The 22,004-nt window shown below is 48.0% G+C and overlaps 1 protein-coding gene across 10 annotated transcripts in view; it reads right to left on the bottom strand.

The window, feature by feature from the left end:
* The window catches only part of Ift54 (intraflagellar transport 54), a 36,794-nt gene extending 23,506 nt beyond the window's left edge, over window positions 1–13,288 (bottom strand). For 5 of the 10 annotated variants that reach the window (XR_015628766.1, XR_015628767.1, XR_015628768.1 and 2 more), the window contains exons 1-6: window positions 13,047–13,276; window positions 10,538–10,606; window positions 8,448–8,609; window positions 7,223–7,360; window positions 6,710–7,126; window positions 730–805 (exon numbers count right to left, since the gene is read on the bottom strand). Coding sequence is in view for 7 of the 10 variants with exons in the window: in XM_087566891.1 (XP_087423017.1) it covers window positions 730–805; window positions 6,710–7,126; window positions 7,223–7,360; window positions 8,448–8,609; window positions 10,538–10,606; window positions 13,047–13,169 (985 nt within the window). In the remaining 3 variants the exon portion in view is untranslated. Of the gene's footprint in view, window positions 1–729; window positions 806–2,942; window positions 3,015–6,709; window positions 7,127–7,222; window positions 7,361–8,447; window positions 8,610–10,537; window positions 10,607–13,046 lie in introns of all 10 variants that reach the window. The other 5 variants (XM_087566895.1, XM_087566896.1, XM_087566897.1 and 2 more) reach the window with 3 other exon arrangements.
* Window positions 13,289–22,004: the final 8,716 nt, after the last annotated feature.

Raw genomic sequence — 22,004 nt, 5'->3', positions numbered from 1 at the left:
GAATCACATTCCCACGGGGACCTGAAGCACTGGCAAGGAGTGGGATGAGGTGTCCACAGAAGCCTGCGGCTGAGACCTAACATCTCCCTCAACTCATGTCAATAACTATTCTGTGGCTGTCTCTCACAAAGAAAGGGCTTTTTGGCATAAAATGTCACCACGGCATCGCAAGCTGGGTGAGAGGTGATTGCTAACGTAACAGCCCCAAGTGCCATACTCCTACTGCTTACGATGTCACAGGTTAGGAGGAGGTGATTTTTCTCGAACTACTATTGCTCAGTCAAAGCCACTTTGCATTCAGTGACTTAAGGCTCCAACACTAACGACTGTACAAAGCTCCCCAAGGCTCTCCTGTCCTGAGAGCTCAGCCCCTCAACAGGATTCCTTCTTTAAGTGAAACAGCAGCTACCTGTGAGCTCTCTGTGTCTGGTCTGCAGCAGAGTAAACTCTTTCTACCACAGTGGAAGAGCCAGTGAGACCAAGATGACTGACAAGTAATTCTGAGCAGGAACTCCAACCCGCCCTTTAGATTTCAACAGGTTCTCCTGCACTGGGTGGTACAAGCTCGCACACATATGCACATGCTCCTCTGTGAGAATGAGCAAAAGCCACAATCTCCAGATGCAGAGCTGACTCCTCCCCAGAGTTCCCATCTCCTACACCCTGGCCAGACATAGGAGGGCCAGCCTACGTCTCAGCTACACCCACAGGCAGTTTTGCAGTCAGTACCTTCCAGTGAATTCTTGGATCGCCGTTTTGATGCTTTTAACGTTGAAGACTTGGATGCTCCTACAGAAATGTCAGCCTTAAAGAAGAGAGAAAAGAATCAGTTGGCACATTGCACATCAGCTCTAACTGAAGTTACTTCCCATGCTCTGCTGGAAGAGTATGAACAGGACATATCCTCGGCTTGAAGGACTGTACCACACCCTCACCTGAGGTGGGAGGTAGGGGAGGTAGAGGACACCGCCCCTCCTTGCCCTGCAGTGAGATCTGTCTGTACCACTTCCTAAGAGAAACAGTGATAAGGCTGTGCTAAGCCTGCATCTGTTACTACACAGTCCTCCGGCTCAAGGACAAGACGCTGGTGGAATTGTGCTACGTGGTAGGCAATTCCTCACTGGCTCAACACCTCAGGGTGTTTAGTATCTGAGATGCAGCCCATCACTGACCAAGATGTCACTACAATGGGATTTGCAGAACTCTGAAAGTCAGAACTTCTAGGGCATTTTGGGGGGGGGGGGGGGCGCTAGAGAGAACCCAGTCCTCTCCCTCAACCCTTCCCTCCCTCCTCTCAAGCATTCCCTCCTCTTCCTCCTTCACTCTCCTCCCCCAACCACCCCCTTTGCCTGGCACAGATCTAGACTCCCATCCCCATGTAACGCCACGGCCTCCTAGGCCCTGCTCCAGCCACCTGCACCAGATGGTTCTGAATACTTCCAGATGAATTACAGAAGCTGGTGTCAACTTTTCAGTGGTGTTTATGATGAATGCAGCCTCCCCAGGGTAGCCATGATCATACCAGCCAAAGGAGACATATTGCATGGTCCCAGACTCACCTGCCTCTCCCCAGAAGCCAGCCCACCCTCTTACCAGATGACAAAAACATATATGCTTGTCACCCAAAGCTGGGCATAACCCTGGAAATGCCCACAGAAAACCATTCCACCTGTCCAGCAGGTAATAAGCCAAATATATGATAGCTTTTGTAATGGAGCATCTGTGAGACAGCTCTCCTCCCAGCAGATCAGAAAGGATAGAGCACTCACGGCTACAATGCAGGTTTAAACGGACATCTCTTAAACTGTTTAGAAGCTAGGAAGATGACTCGGTGGGTAAAAGTGACAGTTGCAAATGATCCTGCATCTCAATTTGCCAACTTTATAGATGTGCAATCGCCCGGGAAATGGGCTTCTGGGTATGTCTGTGGGATCACAGTAGATCAATGAGATGTAAAGATACCCCTGCCCTCACTGTTCATGGCACCATTTCACTTAGCTGAAAACTATGATCAGTTAGTTCCCTCAAGCACATGTGGCTATCTACTCACTGATACTCGCCCTTTCTCCCTTATATTGCTTGTCAGGGGATTTTTATCATAGTAACGGAAAAGTAATTAAAACACCACTCAAGCTCAAGGACCTGAGTTTGAAACTCCAGAATCCACATAAGAGCTGCAAACACAGCACAGTATCTACAGCCCTACTGTTCCTACAGAGACAGGAGGTGAAGACAGGAGAACTCCAGGAAACTTAAACCTTAAACCTTAGCCTCAAGTAGACACCACAAAAACAACGAAGACCCTGTCTCAAAAAAGCTGGAAGCAGAGGACTCATACCAAGGATGCCTTCCAATCTACATACAAACATCATGGCAAACGGTTACATTTGCGCGCGCGCGCGCGCGCGCACACACACACACACACACACACACACACACACACACACACAAACACACTATACTGGTTTCTATTATCAACTTGCCACAAGCACCTCTAATCCCAGCACTCAGGAAGCAGAGACGGGCAAGACTCTGAGTTTGAGATTAAACTGGGCTGCAGAGCAAGTTCTGGGACAGCCAAGGCTACATAGAGCAACACTATCTCAAAAAAGAAAAAAAGAAAAGAAACTGCCTCCGTCAGTTGATTGCCACAGGCAGTGCCATATCTGGCAGGTAGGCAGAGACTACAGGAAACCAGCGGACTGAGAGAGCCTGAGAGCAGGGCAGGAGTCAGTGCTCCTTTATGGTCTCTGTTTCAGGTCCTGCCTCCAGGCTTCCTTGACCGACTGTGATGTGGAAGTGTAAGCCAAGTAAGCCTTTACCTCCCCTAGGTTAGTTTGGTCAGTGTTTTATCATGGCAACAGAAAAGCAAACAGAGACAGACAGGCAGGCAGACAGACGGACCAACGGACCAACGGACCAACTGTTTTTTAAAACTTTACCTCCATCTCTGCTTTGACATCTTTGAAAGATCCTTCTGACAACTTTTTAGATATCTCCCCTGAACTTGCTGACTATAAAAAGAAGAATCCTTTTTACACTTTAGAATTGTTAAAAATCTATAATATTAACAATGAAAGGAAGCTACCAAGAAACTGTACATACACTGGGGAACAAACAAGATGATCTCTCACGCAGGAGCGCATCATCACTCCAGGTCTGATAGCCATGTTATTCTGCCCAGAAGTCCCAAGAGAACGCCAAGAAAGTCGCAGGACACCTAGAAACACTCTGCAGTAGGTAGGGCCAAGTTACCCAAGATTAGAAGTGAGATGTGGTGTGACTGTAAGCTCACTCCTGTTTTCTGAGTGTCTCCCAGTAATGGACAACTTCAGAATGGAAAGAGTCTTCATAGCAACAGTGAAAACATTGTCAGGAACCATATGAGTACAGTAAATACCATCTTATTCCTTAAATTAATTCTCTGAAAGATCTGGACAAAAGGAGACAGACTGTCATCATTAAGTTCATGGTGAAGGTATGGACGAGGTCACTAAGATTGCCAAGTTCAGTCCAGCCTCACAGCCTCAAGAGGGGCAAAGGCTGAGCCCGTGGCTAGGCTCTAATGTCACCCTGGAACCCTGCTGACTGCACATATGCTTGCACCTGTCTTCTTTCCCACCAGGCAGCTCTGCCTCCTCCTAGACAGTAAGAGAGCAGGACTAGGGACAGGCAAGACTGTAGCAAACACTAGGAAGGTCCTTTGTGAGGAGTCTTGAAGTAGCTCACATCTGTAGGCACTTGTGGCCACAGTAAACTTCAGTGGTGTTTTCCCAGACCCACAGAGCTCAATAAAGGTACCCTGGGATCAACAACAGAAGAGCCAGACAGACAAAACCAGAGACCCCAGCGAACTGAATTTCACTTGACTGAGGGGGCCCTATCCTTTGAAACAAACTATCACTTGTACTTGGTTCTTATCCAAACACCCCTCTCTGGAACTGCCTTTCTGTTAGCATTCACACCATCAGCAGCTCCAGTGAGCATGACAAGGTGATGCTTCATCTGGAGTCAGAACTGAGGAAGGTTGTCCCTCGAGGGACTGCCTCACACAGCTAAAATACATCAGAATACACTAGTGCCTCTAAAACACAGCTCAATGAAAACTTTTCTTAGGCCACTAAAAAGAGGCAATGAGAAGATATAGATGATTTCCAAAACTCGCAAAGGAACCCAGGTTACTGTGACACAGGTACATTATGACACGGACAACGTTACTCCAGGATGTGAGTGGGAGGTTAAAATGTGACTTAATAGCAAACAGCCAAGTGCCCAGCAGAATGCTAACCCAACTACCAATGAGACCACAGCAATCTCAGTGCACCGTGCTGAGAGGGGGACATGCTGACAGCCGGGACGGCAGTGTCAGGATACCTGCATGGCTATCCCTACAGAGCCCACTCCTCTCACAAACAGCCACACCGAGATGCAGTATGGAACAAGAGACTGCCGCAGGTAGGTTTAGAACCAGCCCAGATCCCGGCTGTCCTGTGGCCAGCAGCTGCAGAACTGGGATGCTCTGTGCATACTGGGCCACCAGGGCATCTGGAGGAGTCTGGACCTAGGATGGCTGATCTCCACTGGCCTCTAGAGTCATCTGGGAGAGGAACCTTAGCACATGCAATGAAGGATCATCTAGATTTAACTCAATTGGGAAGACATGTCGACTATAGGAAGCACAGCTTCATGTGCTGGGGTCCCAGAAAGAGTATGAAGGAAAAGGCTTCTCAACCTTGGAAAGACAAGCCAGAGGAAACCTTCCTGAAAACTGTTTCTTGTCAGGGGGAATGACAAGAATGGGAAAAGTGACTGGTGTGTAACCCATGCACAGGGCCAGTCCCAGTCACCTGACTCAGAAAGCAGTGAGAAGCCAAAGGAACCCCTGGCCAACCTTAATTTTACCCGAAATGCCATTGTTCCGGAATTACAGGAAGATGAGTTTTCTGGCACTTACAACGTGAGAGACCTTGAGTCATGTCCATGCTCCAAAGAGACCACACACACAACTGCTGTCAGCTGTGTATGTGGACTATGGCACAATGATAGCAGGCGAAGAGTCTTTGAATAATCTGGCAAGACAAAGCAAGGCCTCGGCAAATGGCTCCTGCTCCCAGTTGATGCTTTCTCTAGAGGCCTGGCAGGGACTGTCAAACTCTGAGGACAGAAGACATTTGACGGCAGTGTTTCACTGGCCTCCTCCCTGGATCCACCTTCCAGTATTCTAAACACTTCACAGCCATCCAAAGACCCAAGACCTGAAGCGCCACCATCCCTCTGCTTCACCTAACGTCTACTGCATACCTACTATGTGCCAGTTCCCTATTAGGCCAGGAATTCAACAGTAAACATAAGTACTACCCAGATTATGTGCTTAAGGATATTCTAAAGATGTCTGAAAACTTACTGAAGAATACTGAGCTAAGTGGTTGAGCTACTATTAATAAGTGACAAAAACATTTAAAGTTTTTAAGAACTGGGCCAATGTGAGGTTCAGGGAATAAAAACATTTTCCATGCAAACCCAGCAACTGGAGTTTGATGTCCAGAACCAGCCTAAAGGTTAGGAGAGAACCAACTCTGCGAAGCTGTGCTCTGGCCCCCACACTGTGGCACGCACACACTCACACCTACATACTCCATGCACCCATATATAACAACAATTAGAGTAGAAATAAATAAATTTCTTCAAACAGACACCTGGCAAGAAACTCTTTGGATTACTTCAAGGAATCAAACACAGTCACAATTCACAATTCCAAGTTTTCCAAAGTCTATTAAAAGGATGACAGATGTCCTGGCTGATTTTATGTGTCAACTTGACACGAGTTAGAGTCATCAGAATGAGAGGAAATGCCTCCATGAGACCCAGCTGTAAGGCAAGTTCTCAGTGATCAAGGGGGAGGACCCACACCATTGTAGGTGGTGCCATCCCTGGGCTGGTGGCCCTGGTTCCTACAAGAAAGCAAGCTGACCAAGCCATGGGAAGCAAGCTAGTAAGCAGCATCCTCCATGGCCTCTGTATCAGCTCCTGCCTCCAGGTTCCTGCCCTGCTTGAGTTCCTGTCCTAACTTCACCCGATGATGGACTATGATCCGGAAATGTAAGCTGAATAAACTCTTGTCCTCAACTTGCATTTTGGTCATGGTGTTTCGTCACAGCAACAGAAGCCCTAAGTAAGACAATAGGTTCAGGAGCTAAAGAGCTGGTGCTGTGGTTAAGAGTCCCTGCTAACTCTGGTAAAGCAGAGTTCAGGCTCAGCGCCTACACATCAAGCAGCTCACAATCACCCGTGTGTCTCTAGCATACATGACATGCATTCATACATACAATCACCCGTGTCTCTAGCATACATAACATGCATTGACACATACAAACAAGCAGAAAAATAAACAGTATTTTACAAAACAAAGGTAGAGCAGAAGCTGTTTTACAGAGCACAGTACACTCTCCATGCACAGGCCTCGGAGCTGGAGGGATGGCTCAGGGTTAGGAGCACTGGCTGCTCCTGCAGAGGCCTGAGTTCAGTTCCCAGCATCCACACAGTAGCTCAGAGCCTCCTCTAACTCCAGCACCAGGAGGTGTGATTCCCTCTTCTGGCCTCCGGGGCCTCCTGCACATACATGGTACACATATATTCACTCACTCACACATAAACATAAAAATAATGAGTAAATCTTAAAGAGGAAAGGAAGTCTTGATCATGACCATGCCTTTTTCTCTGACTTGTCTGCATCTCTGCTCTTCTCCCTGTCAGGATCCCGGGTATGTTCTCCATTCTTCGATTTCCGCCGTTCCCGGTCTTTTCCCTTGTCACGGTCTCGGTCCTTCTGCCTCTCTTTTTCTTTCCCACCGTCACTCCTCCTGTCCCTATCTCTGTCCCTTTCAGTCTCTCTGTCCCGATCTTTGTTGTTTCTGTCCCTGTCCTGCTTGGCCCGTGCTCTGGCTTTCTCTCGCTCTCCGTCTCTGTTTCTGTCCCTGTCGGGTTCTCTGTGTCGGTCTCTGTCAGCCTCCTTTGCCTTCTCCTTGTCTCTCTCCTTCTCCCGAGGCTTGCTGTCTTCCTTTAGTTCCTCCTTCTGTTTGTGCTCTGCACTTGAGCTTCTCTCCTTCACCTCAGAGCTTCGTTTCTCCTGAAGAAAAGCATATGGACATGACAGTCATTTTTAATATTTGACTTTAGTTTACAGACTTGCTGTGTCAAAGACATGCGGCGTCCTACAGCTCACCTCTTTCTGTGTTCTGGACTCTTCCTCCTTCACACTCTTGTTGTCGGGCTCTTGTGCTTTCGACGTCCTCAGGACTCGACCTCTCGAGTCCCCCTTCTCCCCAGCTAAGACTCTCTTCACAGCCTCATCACTGGAGAGCTGGTTGGCCAGGCAAGGAAGATGATGTTAGTGAGTACAGGCACTGAGAATGGAGCACTAAAGGACAGCTCATTAAATAGATTTCTTCCTACCATGAAGGACATTTGGAGATAAACTAGTAAGCAAAAATGTTAGTGACAAAGCACAATGCTTGAGATCCATTACTAAGATCCTGTCTCCTCTCTATCCAAATGTCAGTGTGGACATGTGTGTGGCTCTAGTAACCCACATTGCACTACATAGGTCATCAAACAGAATCCCAGGTCTAATGAGCACACATCACTTAGGACAGCTATTACAAAAGAAATGCTAAAATTGCAGGTATAATAGGGAGCAGTGGAGCCTGGGAACCACTGGGGATGCAGAGTGTGCCGTGCTCCAGAAAACAGTGTGGTGCTCCTCCCAATATCACACACACAATAATCAGCATGACCACAGCACTCCTGGGTTTACCCCAAAAGAACTAAAAGCTGGTCTAAAGGGACAGTGGCACTCGGGCTCTGAGTGGCATGATTTATGACAGCCAGAATGTGGAAGCAACACAGATGTCCCTTAACAGACGAACAGAAAAACAATGTGGTCTACAGACACAGCAAAGTATTGCTAACCAAGTGGGGAGAAAATTGACCCATGGCACACTGTGAATGAACTCTGAGGACACCATGTTAGTGACATACTGCCTCATACATGGACTGTCAGTCAGACTTACAGCAGCAGAGAGGGAAAGGTTGTTACTAGGGTGGGAAGAGGGGGAGGTAATGAGTACAGAGAGTGAGTCTTGCAAATGAAGGGTAGATCACAGTGATGGCCACACATCACTAACGTATTCAAACTACAAAACTTGTGCCAACTGAGATAACTGTTACCTGGATCTCCACAACAGAAAACTACCTCAAGCCCCAGCAAGAGCAGATTCTGGCTCCGGCATCCCTCACAGCCACCCAGGGGACAGAGCAGCTCTCAGCACTGGCCTTCCTGCTCACACCCCTGCTTCACAGGCTTCACATGCAGGAACTAGGGAAGCATTCCACACCAGCTCTGCCAGTCCAGGACAAGCTGCCTACCAGGAAGGCAGGCACCCACCTACCTTGCTGAGGCAGCACTTGCCAATCAACTGAAGCAGCTCATTGGTTCTTTCAGGTTCGTGCCCGGCCACAATTCTAGCTGGTTTTGCTGCCAAGGGTTCTCCTGACACCATCATGACCACATCTATGGCCTTCTGTAAGAAGCTAATCTTTGCATCTTTATCCTGAAATATTTCCATGGAAAAGACAAACATTAAAGTAAATACTTGCAGCTGGATAAATGGCTCTGACTGTAATTAACATTGTACAGTGCTCGTACAGAGGACGTGAGTTTCAGTTCCCAACACCACATCGGGTGGCTCATAAGCACCTGTACCTCCAGCTCTAGAGGCCCTGACGTCCTATTCTGGACTCCACAAACCGCACTCACACAGTAACATACACACGGACACACACACACACAGTTTAGTTTTGCTTTGTTCTTAAAAAGGAAGCCAAGAACTCAGGAGGGAGACAGTGTAGGGAACACCAGAAGAGCTGGAGGGAGGCAGTGGTGAACAGATATGATCAAATACACTGCATAAATGTGTGAGATTTTCAAAAAACAAGATGTTTTAAAATAAAATTTTGATTTTAAATACTTTGAGGAGTTCATATATTCAATATAGTCAATAGGCTCAGTATATTCAATGTTCACCCAGAATGGTGCCTTTTTATATGAAAAACTATTTCTAGATGTATGACAAATTCAGAATTTCTGACTTTTCATAACTGTCATAGTTTGCATATGCTTGACCCAGGGAGTGGCACTATTAGAAGGTGTGGCCTTGTTGAGGGAAGTGTGTCACTGTGGGGGTGGGCTTGGAGACCCTCCTCCTAGTTGTCTAAGAATGCCAATCTGGGGGCTGGGGATTTAGCTCAGTGGTAGAGCGCTTACCTAGGAAGCGCAAGGCCCTGGGTTCGGTCCCCAGCTCCGAAAAAAAGAACCAAAAAAAAAAAAAAAAAAAAAAAAGAATGCCAATCTGTTTCTAGTTTCCTTCAGATGAAGATGTAGAACTCTCAGCTCCTCCTGCACCATGCCTGCCTGGATGCTGCCATGTTCCCACTTTGATGATAATGGACTGAACCTCTGAACCTGTAAGCCAGACCCAATTAAATGTTGTCCTTTATAAGACTTGCCTTGGTCATGGTGTCTGTTCACAGCAGTAAAACCCTAACTAAGACAATAACCTTTATGAACTTTCATTGTTTACAACCAAATCTACTCATCCAATCTTTCAATGGAACAAATGGGATAGCATTAACTATAAACAATCTGGCTCAGGCTTTTGCTTCTGAGACATGGTCTGTGTGGCCTAGGCTGGCTTCAAACTCATGACTCTCATGGCTCCCGAGAGCTAGTGCATCACCATTCCTGGCCACTGATCCTGATGTACTTTTGCTTTTTGAGTAGGGTCTTGCAGACTTGACTGGCTAGGCACTCACTGAACTTGCAGCAGTACCCCTGCCTTAGTCATTGAGTGCTGGGCTTATAGCTATGCATCTCCACATCTGGTTGTAATATTGCTTTTTTTCACATTTCTTTATGTTCTGTATGTATATGTGTATAGATGGATATGCATGCATATACATGTGGCTGTAAAGGTGGGATTATTGCACACACTCACACGCGCACACATACATGTGCCTGTTCATGTGAAGGTCAGAGATTCACCTCAGGACACCATCTATTCAGTGTTTTGAGACAACGTCTCTGGGCCCTAAAGCTCACCCATTTCCCTAGGCTACCTGGTCAACGAGTACCTCTCCAGCTCTGGGATCACCAGTATACACGTCAGCCAGCTTTTCACATGGGTGCTGGGGGATACCACCCAGGTCTGCACGTCTGCATGGCAAGCACTTTACCAGCTACCTCTACAGCCCCTAATTCTGCTTTTCAGTAGATAAATCTAGCATAGCATGCAATTGTCACAAATGGGAAAATGAAACAAGAGAAGGTACATATAACTCAGGAATCCACCAGCCTTGCATTCCACATCTATCAGCGTAGACACGGCACACAGGAGTGTGCAGCCATATAAATAAATGAATAGAGCCCAGAATAAAATGGGCTCTATTCTGCAAAGCAAGAGTGTGGAGAAAGGGAACCTACCTTGACGTTATCTGACTTCATCTCAGCATCTGTGTAGAGGCCCTTCATGAAGCCAGTTATCCTAATCACCTGCCAAACAGAGAGGGACCATCATTCACCTCACTCCGTAGCCCCTTCACTGACCTCATCCACTGAACCCCACTGAGGAGAGGTCAGGACCCAGTCACACCTACAGCTCTAATCTTCATCTCCTTCCTCAACAAAGGTTTGATGCCTGGAGAACAGCCAGCTATGAGACAGCCAAGACTACCATCACTGAGCAGGTGTTAGGAAGTTCACAGTAGGGGAAGGAGGGCCAAGGGATACTGGAAGAGCATCCCACTGAGGTCAGAGACTGCAAGGAAAAGCTGGGAAGAACACACCAAACAAAAAGAAAACAACCACCAAGTTCAGTCCAACAGGTTTCATTAGACGGATGAAAGCCAAATGGGGTGGCAGGACCCTGAACCTGACGCCGCAATCAGTCACACTAGGCCTGAGAGGACCTGACCACACAACCCTTCCCCACTGCACTCAGACCAAGCCACGGGAATGGACTCCAGAAAGAAAAGGAGCTACTTAGCCTGAGTATCTGAAACCAGAAGCTCCTGAAGAGTCCCTCATTTCTACCATAAAGGAGTGTTCTCCCATCCAAACATATTTGTTCTCTTTCCACAGGGCCTCTTCCTGTAGCCCTAGTTACCACTACAGAAGGGCAATAATTTTCTGATCCGCCAATGCCCCTACATCCAGCCAGAGTCCTGGATTCTCAAAAGTGCAAGTTACTAAAAAATCAGTAAGACAGGTAACAGAAATAAATTAAAAAAAAAAAAGACATCAAGAATGTGAATGTGGTGCTTAGTAAGGACTTTATGACCAGACTTGCAATACATAGAAACATGTTACCATGGGTACAGGAGGCAGGCTTTAAAAAACACCAGCAGCAAGACATCCCCGCGTGAGTGTCACCTCCTCAGGGATGTGGCTACAGCTACTCTGGCTGCATCATCTAGTTATTAATTAATCTAGAAGAGTCCATCTCACAGCAAACTACAGAAAGATGAACTGCTGGGCTCGGCTGGGCTTGTGCTAGGTCATTTTGAAGAGACAGCTGGCTGGCACACAGACCACCAGAGCATCCCTATCTAACATTTCTGAAAACTCACTTTCTCACAGAACTCACAGAAAGGGTCAGTCCCTTTCTCAGACCTTCCAGGATAGGCTACGAATGCCTCCCAGTCTGGGAGAGGAGGCTACCAGGCAGCAGAGCCCCTTGGGATGTGGGTGGATTCCAGAGCATTTCTGGACACACCTAAGATTGACAGGCAAGGGGCCCTGTTCCGAGAAAGTACCCATTACCAGCTAAGTAAGGTAGGAGGCCAAAATGAGTAAAGAGAAGGGTAGACTACAGTGCTCAACCTCCTGAGACAAGAAAGTCTGTGAGGGTCAACACCAGGAGAGAACTTGAGCTCTGGAGACTGACAGTTCTAAGTCCCAACCACACCCTGAGTTCCACAGCACCCTCTGGAATACCATGCCAATTGTGCTCACCCCCTGCAGTGACACTCTAGGGTTACCAAGAACCCTAACAGACTCCACACAATTGTGACTACTGTACAGTGTTATGTAGCTCCCTGGAGACTCACTAACAAATGGAAGACATGCTCCTTGAAGTCCCAAGACCTAGTGGGCCTGGCAACCTAACATGGAAGGCACCTTTGAGAGCTCTTGCCCAGGCCCCAGACAAGGACCTACACCCTACCCAGGCCTCAAGTATAAGCACAACACAATTTCAGAACTCCAACATACACTCCAGCTCCTTAACAGCAACTTGACCCTGGGCCTAGACTCTGCCCCAGGGCTCTCCCTCACATACCGATGTCATCCCTGGCCTCCACCACCACCCAGCCTCAGCTTCTGGCTCCAGCCCCTGACCCACAAACCTAGACCCTGAACCAGGCCTTATATCTCCACCCAAACCACTTGACCAGCACCAGTTACTCTACCCTGACTCCAACTGGAGCCTAACCCTGACCCTGATCCTCAGCTGGACCTGCACCTCCACCCCTCACCACTCTCTCAATCCAGTCAGCACTCGGAGACTGACTGTCACACAGATCTCCCCACTGACCTGATCCTCATCTTCATCTGAGACTAATCCTCATTCTGACCTGAACCCTGATTGTCACCCTACAACGTCCCTTACACTACCCGGTCCCTCAACGCGACCCTCACGCTACCTAGTCCCTCATCTTGGCCCGACCCTAATTCTGAGTCTCACCCCAATACAAATCCTATTCAGACGCGCATCCTACCTCGATCCTTACCCTACCTGAACCCTCACCCCAACACTCACTCGGTCCCGCACTTAACCCTAACCTTCGACACCGACTCTCACCCCGTCCCATACCCTACTCCAATCCTCAACACGTCCCGCCCCTACTCGAACCCTTAACCCGTCCCACACCTACCCCTACCCTCACCCCATCTCAACCGGATCCTGACCTGACCCGCACTAGTCGGCGCCTACCTCAGTGATGATGTCGTGCAGGTAGCGGAACGGTGGCTTGTTGAGCAGCTTCTCGGTGAGCGGCGGCCTCCGGATAACCTTGCCCAGAGCCTCCTGCGTCCGCCGCACCACTGCCGCGTTCATGGCGCTGCCGCCCGCGACCGCTCGCGCCTCTCCTCGCGCACCGCGCCTCTGCCCGGTGCCTCGAGATGCCCGCCGTCCCGGCGCGCCGGTCTCCCATCCCACAGTGCACCGCTGCTAGCCACTGCGCCTGCGCGTGCCACCAGCACCGGGTCTCTAGGGCCGCGCGGCCTTGGCAACGGACGCGCGCCCGGCCCCGCCCATCCCCTCCGGCCTCTCTAGCTGTGCAGGAGGACAAGCGCGCTCCACCTCTGTGGCTGTTTGAACCTGAACCTGGCTCTGCCCGCCCCGCGCACCGTAGGGCGCCGCACAGAGACCCGGCCATTCCGTGTGAGAAAAGAGCGATCATTTGTTTCTAACGTTTACAGTAACCACTAGGAAAATAACATTTCACTTAAACTTGAAAAATGGACTTGACTCCATTCATCCCTTCATTCCTGTTTCCTGCACAGTAACCCCTGCCTTGGGTTATCTTGAAAATAATGCCAAGGGGAAGGACTGTGTCATTTCACATTTTCTGTGTCCTTAGTTCACCAGGGCGGGCACAAAGCTGTGAAGTAACTAGGCCCTTAGGCTAGGACGCTGCAGTTTTCTGCTCCACACACACACACCCCACCTCCACCCATGTCACCACCCGAGGCAATGTAGGAGGTGGCGCTTCAAGATAGGGGGCTGCTGCTGTGTCTAAGATCTTGAGCTCCTCCGCCCAAATTGGTGGAACCCCAATTAGGACATTGCTCCTGATCTGCCAACCATGGCCACACCCGAGGAACCAGAAACTTCTTTAAGAGCCCTCTCACTCTGAGCCCCAGCTGGAGTTGGTCTCTGAGTGGACAGAGTTCAGAGAGCAGAGGCCCTGCCTCTAAACACTGCCCCGAAGAACAGACCCACCTAGCACCTACCCTAGAAAGTTCACTCTTGGCCGAATCCTGCTGTAGGTGTGAAGTAAAAGTTGTGGTCAGCAACCGGCTTGTCTGTGATGCTGGACCAGATGGGAGCAGGAACACAGGTATCACTTAAGATACCTCTGACCTTGGAAACTCTACTGAGGACCTAGAGCTTAGACCATACAGCAAAGGGAAGGTGATTCTTTAACCTCTCACAGCCTGTGGAGGCAGGACAGTAAGTGGACTATGGTGGAGGCCCAGAATACAGGTCTTGGCTGCTCTTTTGGAGTGCGGGCCATCAGAAGGCCTCCAGCCTATCTGAGTATCCAAGTCTCTGAGGAGATCCAGGACAGGAAGTATTGTCAGCCAACCCCTCTGAGGACTGACCTAGGGGAAGCAACTTTGAAGAGTATAGTTCCATCTTCCAGAGCCTCATCCCTGCCTCTGGTCCAGCCCACCCCTCCATACTGAAGAAAGAGTGGACAACATTCTGGTCACCAAGAAAGCAGGTCCCAGAAGATGTAACCAATTCCTGCTTCAAGAAAGATATCTGGATCTGGGACGTCCCCAATGAAGGATACAGAGGCCAGCATGGAGCCATCAGTCTTGGGGGGGTCAGCAGAGTAGGGGCCTAAATCACCCTCTGAAATGAAGCAGAAAACTGTAAAGACTCATTCATGGTAGAAGGTAACTGATGAAGAATGGAAAAGGGGTTTCTGACTCAAAAGCCTGGCAGGGGAGGCTTTCAATATGAGCAGTTTCTGAGTGAATGAACGAAATAAGGATGGCTGTGCCTCACCCCAGGAAACAGAAGCCACAAAGCGAAGTGTCTTCCAGGCCCTACCTCCCCCAGCTGGGAGGCAAACATTTCCAGAGACAAAGAACTGAGGATGCTGAACCTCACTTCTGCTGAGAGCCCAGGATGTGGGTCAGGCTTGGGCAAGGGCCTGGATTTGGCTAAGCAGGAAGGGAGCAGGAGTCATACAGAGAAGATCAATGTAGCCTAGAGATAGTCTACTATCTGTCTACTAGTCTACTAGCCTACAGGATGTCTACTCCATCTGAATTCCAGGTAAAACATTTTACCATAAATTTATGGCAGTTTTTTTTATTCTTTTATTTGAAATTCATGGCAGTTTTTTTTCATTCTTTTATTTGAAATTCAAAACTGAATACCCTGCAGCTTTTGTTCTCTAAGTCTGCAGCCCTGGTTGTGGCAACCAAAAGTGTGTCTGTGGAGCAGACATGCAGCAGAAGCAGGTACCTCCCACAAGTGAGAGGCCTCGCCTGTCATTTAAGTTAGGGGTACAGAGCAAAGTCCCCATTATTAACGTACAGTCCCAGATGTTTACACCTCCATTGCTGAGCTTCATATCAGTCTAGTGGAAGCTGGAGGAAAAGAGAGAGAGAGAGACAGACAGACAGACAGACAGACAGAGACAGAGAGAGACAGACAGAGAGAGACAGAGAGAGACAGAGACAGACAGACAGACAGACAGACAGAGACAGAGAGAGACAGACAGAGACAGAGACAAAGAGAGAGACAGAGAGAGACAGACAGACAGACAGAGACAGAGAGACAGACAGAGACAGAGACAAAGAGAGAGACAGAGAGACAGAGAGACAGAGAGACAGAGAGACAGAGAGACAGAGAGACAGACAGAGACAAAGAGAGAGACAGAGAGACAGGGAGAGAGAGACAGAGACAGAGAGACAGGGAGAGAGAGACAGAGACAGAGAGACAGACAGAGACAAAGAGAGAGACAGAGAGACAGGGAGAGAGAGACAGAGACAGAGAGACAGACAGAGACAAAGAGAGAGACAGAGAGACAGGGAGAGAGAGACAGAGAGACAGAGAGACAGAGAGACAGAGAGACAGAGACAGAGAGACAGAGACAGAGAGAGAGAGAGCTGAAGAGAAGCATATCCCTCTCACAAAGCTCTGCCTGGACATTTTTCAGGACTTTGGAGTCTGGATCCCATCACCCTCAAAGGCCTCTGAGCTATTCATATCCCAGCATCTTAAAGCTCTGCTGACCACAGCTTCTCTTCGGGGAAGGAGGAAAGCTCTCCTTTCTGGGCGAGAGTCAAGGGCTTCACTACAAAAGTGCATTTTGGGGTGCCACAAGCTTTGCTTACTTCTGAAGGGAGGAGCCAGGTAGGAGCAAGAGTCCAGCCTTCCTAAGAGGGCTGAAGTGTAGAGATGGCTAGCCACTTTTCTCTCAGTGCAAGCTATATATATTTGTTTTATTTTTACTATGTCATTCATGCATTTGTTTTTATTTTTGTTTACTAGGGTAGGTTTCACAAACAAAAGCTGCATAGCTTTGTAAAGTACAATACGGCCTTTTGTTATTTGTGTACGTGGTAAAATGTTTCAATTCGGGTAATTCCCTTGTCACTGCCTCCCATAGGTGTCTTTTCTCTGATGAGGCTGTGTAAGATCTAGTCTCTTGGTGGTAATTTGGTACACAGTGTGTTGTTATGGTCCATAGCCACTATACTGTAAAATAAACATGGTCTGTTTTCACCCTATGCAACGGAAAGGCAGACTCGTCCTATAGCCCCTACCAGTGCCCATTTACTCTCTGATTCTGTGAGTTCCACTTTAAGTTCCACATGTAAGTGACGTCCTGTGATATTTGTCCTCTGGGCCTGGCTTATTTCACTTAACGGAATGCTTTCTAGGTTCATGCTCATCGCTGATTTCCTTGTTCTATGGCAGAATAATATTCTTCCATATCCCAGTTTGCTTATCTATTTATCTGTCAGTAGTTACTTAGATTGACTACTCTCCTGGTTAGCTTTATTTGTAAAGTTAATACAGCCTATAATAACCTAGAAAGTAATCTCAGCCTCCATGACTAAGGGAAGTTACTGCTCTCCTAGATGACCCAAGCTTGGTACTTGGGTATTGTGGGGCTTTGGGGATTGTGCTTGAAATTTAAAAATTAAGATGTGGAGACATCTACATAGTTTAAGGCCTGGAAGGTGCCTTGGTTTGGAGACAGGAACTTTAAAAAGTTGATTGTCATTAAATGGTCATTAGAGTAGACCTGAATCCAAATCCAGTCTGATTGGTATCCTCTTAAGATTAGGATGTAGATGCACACACACACACACACACACACACACACACACACACACACAGACACACACACACACACATACACACTCACACACACAGACACACACATACAGACACACACACATACACACTCACACACACACAGACACACACATACAGACACACACATACAGACACACACATACACACTCACACACACAAACATACAGACACACACATACACACTCACACACACAGACACACACACAGAGACACACACATACACACTCACATACACACTCACACACACAAACATACAGACACACACATACACACTCACACACACAGACACACACACAGAGACACACACATACAGACACACATACAGAGACACACATACAGACACACACACAGAGACACACACATACAGACACACACACACAGACACATGCACATACACACACACACAGACAAACACATACAGACACACACATACACATTCACACACACAGACACATACACACACATTGATGATCATGTAAGGTCACAGGGAGAAGGTAAATTAGATAGATAGATAGATAGATAGATAGATAGATAGATAGATAGTAGATAGATAGATAGTAGATAGATAGTAGATAGATAGGTAGAATTGTTAGATATAGGTATATAGGTATTTGATGATATATAGATATATAGATAATATATAGACATATAGATACATAGATATATAGATATGGTTAGATATATAGATTATAGATAGATAGATAGATAGATAGATAGATAGATAGATAGATAGATAGATGCTAAGGAGACATTCCTCAGAATAATTCCAACCCCATCAACACTTTGACTTTAGATGCCTAGCTTGCAAAATTGAGCCCCCAAACATGTGGTTATAGCAGCTCTTCAGGTCGTCATACTCTCTGTAAGCCAGAGCTTCCCCCATAGGCTCTGTGTGGCCCATGGTCTGGTCTACAGCTAGCCAGTGGAACCCATTTACACTGGGTAGACAGTGGAAAGGTATGTTCAGCCAAGCCAAGCCAACCTCCTCCAGGACATAGAGTAAGACTATGCCAGGACCCTGGCCAAAGGCAGGGCTTCAAACAGTGACAAGACCCAGCCCTTTAGAAACTCAGAGGTTAGCACAGGACACACTGCCCATGCTTCAGAAACTCAGCAAATATTTGTGGCATGCTTCACGCATGAATGAACACCGCATAATAAACACCCGTTGCTTATTTGGCCCTTGCTGTGTGTCAGGGCCCATACAGAGTTGGTCTCTGAGACTTGCCCAAACCTGCCAGTGGGGGGATCACTCTTTCCACTTTCCAGATCATGTTCCAAGGTCACAGTGGCTGTTTCTAGTCTTGTGTTCATTGTAGAAGCCAGATGGGGAGATGGGGGCAAATAAACAGCTCATGGGCCGATCAACAAAAGTAAACAAACTCTATCTACGGCCTGGGAGACATGGGTCTGTTGGTACAGAAACCCAGGCCATGCCGGTTCCTCCACTGGTCTCTTTGGTTGAGTGTCAACCTTAACCATCAGGGGCCCAGGCTTTTTGTATTCTTTTTTTTTTTTTCCGGGGCTGGGGCTTTTTGTATTCTTAATCTTCATTTAGATACGTCCTTGACATTTTCTGAGCATCAAAAGTAGACCATGTTTGGACTGGAGGGATGGCTCCAGGGTTTAAGAGTTGTGGTGGTTTGTATATGCTTGGCACAGGGAGTGGCACTGTTGGGAGGTGTGGCCTTATTGGAGTAGGTATGGCCTTGTGGGTGAGGGCTTTAAGACCCTTGTTCTAGCTGCCTGAAAGCCAGTCGTCCACTAGCAGCCTTCAGACGAAGATGTAGAACTCTCAGCTCCTCCTGCACCATGCCTGCCTGGATGCTGCCATGCTCCCACCCTGATGATACTGGACTGAACCTCTGAACCTGTAAGCCAGCCCCAATTAAATGTTGTCCTTTATAAGACTTGCCTTGGTCATGGTGTCTGTTCACAGCTGTAAAAACTGGAATTAGAGAGAAAGCTTTCATCAGAAACCTTTTGCTGTGCAGCAGCAAACAAGTCTGGCCTTTGAAGTCCTCAGTTACCTTACCAGGTAGCGAAGGATTTGCACTTAAGATGCTTGGGAGAGCCCTGCAACCTCAATGCATGTGGAAGCCTAAAAGGAAAAGGAACCCCCACCCCCACCCCAACTCGACTCTCGCTGGTGCCCAAGGCAGGGTCAGGGCCCAGTGCAGCTCACTGGAGATCTGAGAGAGTAACTTAAACCCTTGGGGACACATACAGAATCATTTGTTTTGGCACATGCCTGGGTTTATTTTTCTGTTGCTATGATAAAACACTCAAACAGAGGCAAGATATGGGTGAAAGGGTTCATTTGGCTCACAGTTCCAGGTGATGGCAGTGAGATCACAGTGACAGGAGATTGAGAGAACAGGAGATTGGCACATCTATGACTCGACTGTGACCCGTCCACAGTCAAGTACAACGAGCAAGGATTAATACACACAGACCACTACTCAACTCATTTCTCTACCCTTATACAGCATCCCTTGCCTGTGGAATGGTGCCACCCATGGTGGGCTGGATCTTCCTGTATCAATTAATGTAATCAATATATTTCCCTACAGACCGACCTGATTTAAACAATTCCACACTCATACTCTCTTCCCAGATAACTGTAGATTATGCCAGATAATGGTTAAAACTAATGATCACAGAGCACTTTGCTCTGTGGGAGATAGGGACAAAGATATGTTATCCTATTTCTCAAATAAAAGGTCAAAACCCTTCTGCCGCTTAAGTCCTAAGCCAACGTTTATCAGAAAAGTTTAGTTGACCAGTGTCTAAAGTCAAGTTAACTAAGCACTATTTGCCCTTTCAAGTAGTTTTCGAGGACAAGACATACGGGTCAATCAGGGCACAGTGAACTTGAAGATTTCTGCTGGAGTGAGAAATCTTGGCAAGCAAGAATCAGAAGATGCACCCAGGCCAATACTGAGACCTGAGGAGCCTCAGACACCCTGGGGAGCTCCTAGTCTTCCTGTCTTTTCATGTACTCTACACATTCCCCCGAACCTTGGCTCCCCAGGCCCACAGGGAGTTTTCCTGACTGGATACACATACCCTCCATGACCATAAGCTTGTGATTCAGCCCTGCTGACTTCATGGTCCCACCTAGACAACCCTGATCAGATGTGCCAGTAGCTACCTTGGCTGTCTCCCAACCTGTCCCAACCCATCTGTCCATATTGCAAGCTCCCAGGAGGCAATTGGAACCCTGAATGTCTTGTCAGGACACCCTAGACGTATCAGCGGGCTAGACGGGTGAGGGGCTGAAAGAAGAAATCTTTCAGTGGCCTCGCAGATGCTGTACATGTCACCAGATGCTCCATCAGATCACAGCCCTTGCTCCCATGGCTGTCAGGACTGTGGAATTCTAGTCTATCCTCTCTGGGGAGACCTGGTCAAAGTCCTTTGACTCAGTTCCACTGCCCCAGGTACCCTGTATTCAAGAAATTGGTTGAGCTAAAGCCCACTTTCCAGAAGTTTCTACCAGAAATGGTCTCAGAAAGCAGACCCTAAAATGAGGCTTATCAGCAAGGGTGCAAGAAGCAAGCGGGAGACCTGACAGTTTCCCACGGGTGGAAAGAGCCGGGGCAACCTTCATTGTGCTGAAGTTAGGTTGTCTTACCAGCAGGGGGCACCATCTCCAAAAGTTGGAAGGACTTTAGACGCTCCCATTCTGTTGAAGAAGCCTACAGGGAGGCTGGGGACCTTCATGACAGCACAGACTCTTGCAGCCAAAGAACAGAACTGGCTGAGTATCAGACACGAAATTAATTCCCAGGGACTGGAGTTCCAGGAAGGCTTAATTCTCACCTCCAAGGCCACACCCCCAATTGAGAAGCCATGGGGCCCTTTGACTGAGAAGGTAATATCTAGGCAAATGTCTCTGATTCTCCCAAATAAGAGAAATCCTCTTGAGGTGCCCCACCCCTAGGCAATCCCTCTCAAAGACAGTGAGCGGTAGATGGTTATTCCGGAATCCAGCCCAATCTCCTCATGCAACAGATGACTGCAGTCAAGTCCCAGCAGAACCTCTCTGGGACCTTCCTGGCACAGAGAATAGATGAAATACTACAGGAGCTGCTGGTAACCCAGCTGGTATGGCACAACCAGCAGACACCAGGCAAGCAACACTCAGAACCACACAGAATACAACGGGGATTGGCTCAGACAGCTGGATGTGGATTTTGACCAAAGTAGGAGTCCTTCAGACCTGACAGTTCAGGGACAGACCTTGACCATGGTGACAGAGCATTCTCATATGGCCACCAGCTATGAGAAAAATGGAATTCTAGCTTGCTTCCTACATATAGCACTGGCTTCACATTGGCACTGAACACCTCGGGGGTCATTTTCTGCATCTCTGCCAATGTTGTTCCCATTCCGCAACGATACTGATTTGATCCCAAGAATAGAGAGTTAGAGAAAGGGTGTTTAGAGCATGGTTTGGGACTGATAAACAGGGTTGTTTGGGAGGCTCAGAGCCAAGTCCATGGGCAAAAGGAAAGGAGAAGGAGTCTGGTAGGTAGGGCAGAGCAGTGAGACCAGGGATGCTTGGGTAGCTCCAGGAAGCAGGGGTTGGGGATGAGGACAGTCCCCATCTGAAAGGAGTTATCAAAAATCTTTCCTGGAATATAGGGACAAACAGTGGAGCAGAGACTGAAGGAAAGGCCACCCAGAGGCTGCCTGACCAGGGATCCATCCCATATGCAGCCACCAAACCCAGTCACTACTGCTGATGCCAAGAAGTGCTTGCTGACAGGAGCTTGATATAGCTGTCTCCTGAGAGGCTCTGTGCCAACACTGAGC

The sequence above is a fragment of the Rattus norvegicus genome, chromosome 9 (assembly GCF_021556685.1).
Source record: "Rattus norvegicus strain SHRSP/BbbUtx chromosome 9, alternate assembly SHRSP_T2T, whole genome shotgun sequence".
NCBI classification, from domain to species: Eukaryota; Metazoa; Chordata; class Mammalia; order Rodentia; family Muridae; genus Rattus; species Rattus norvegicus.
Note: the sequence above shows the minus strand (reverse complement) of the source record. Positions and strands in the feature narration are given on the sequence as shown.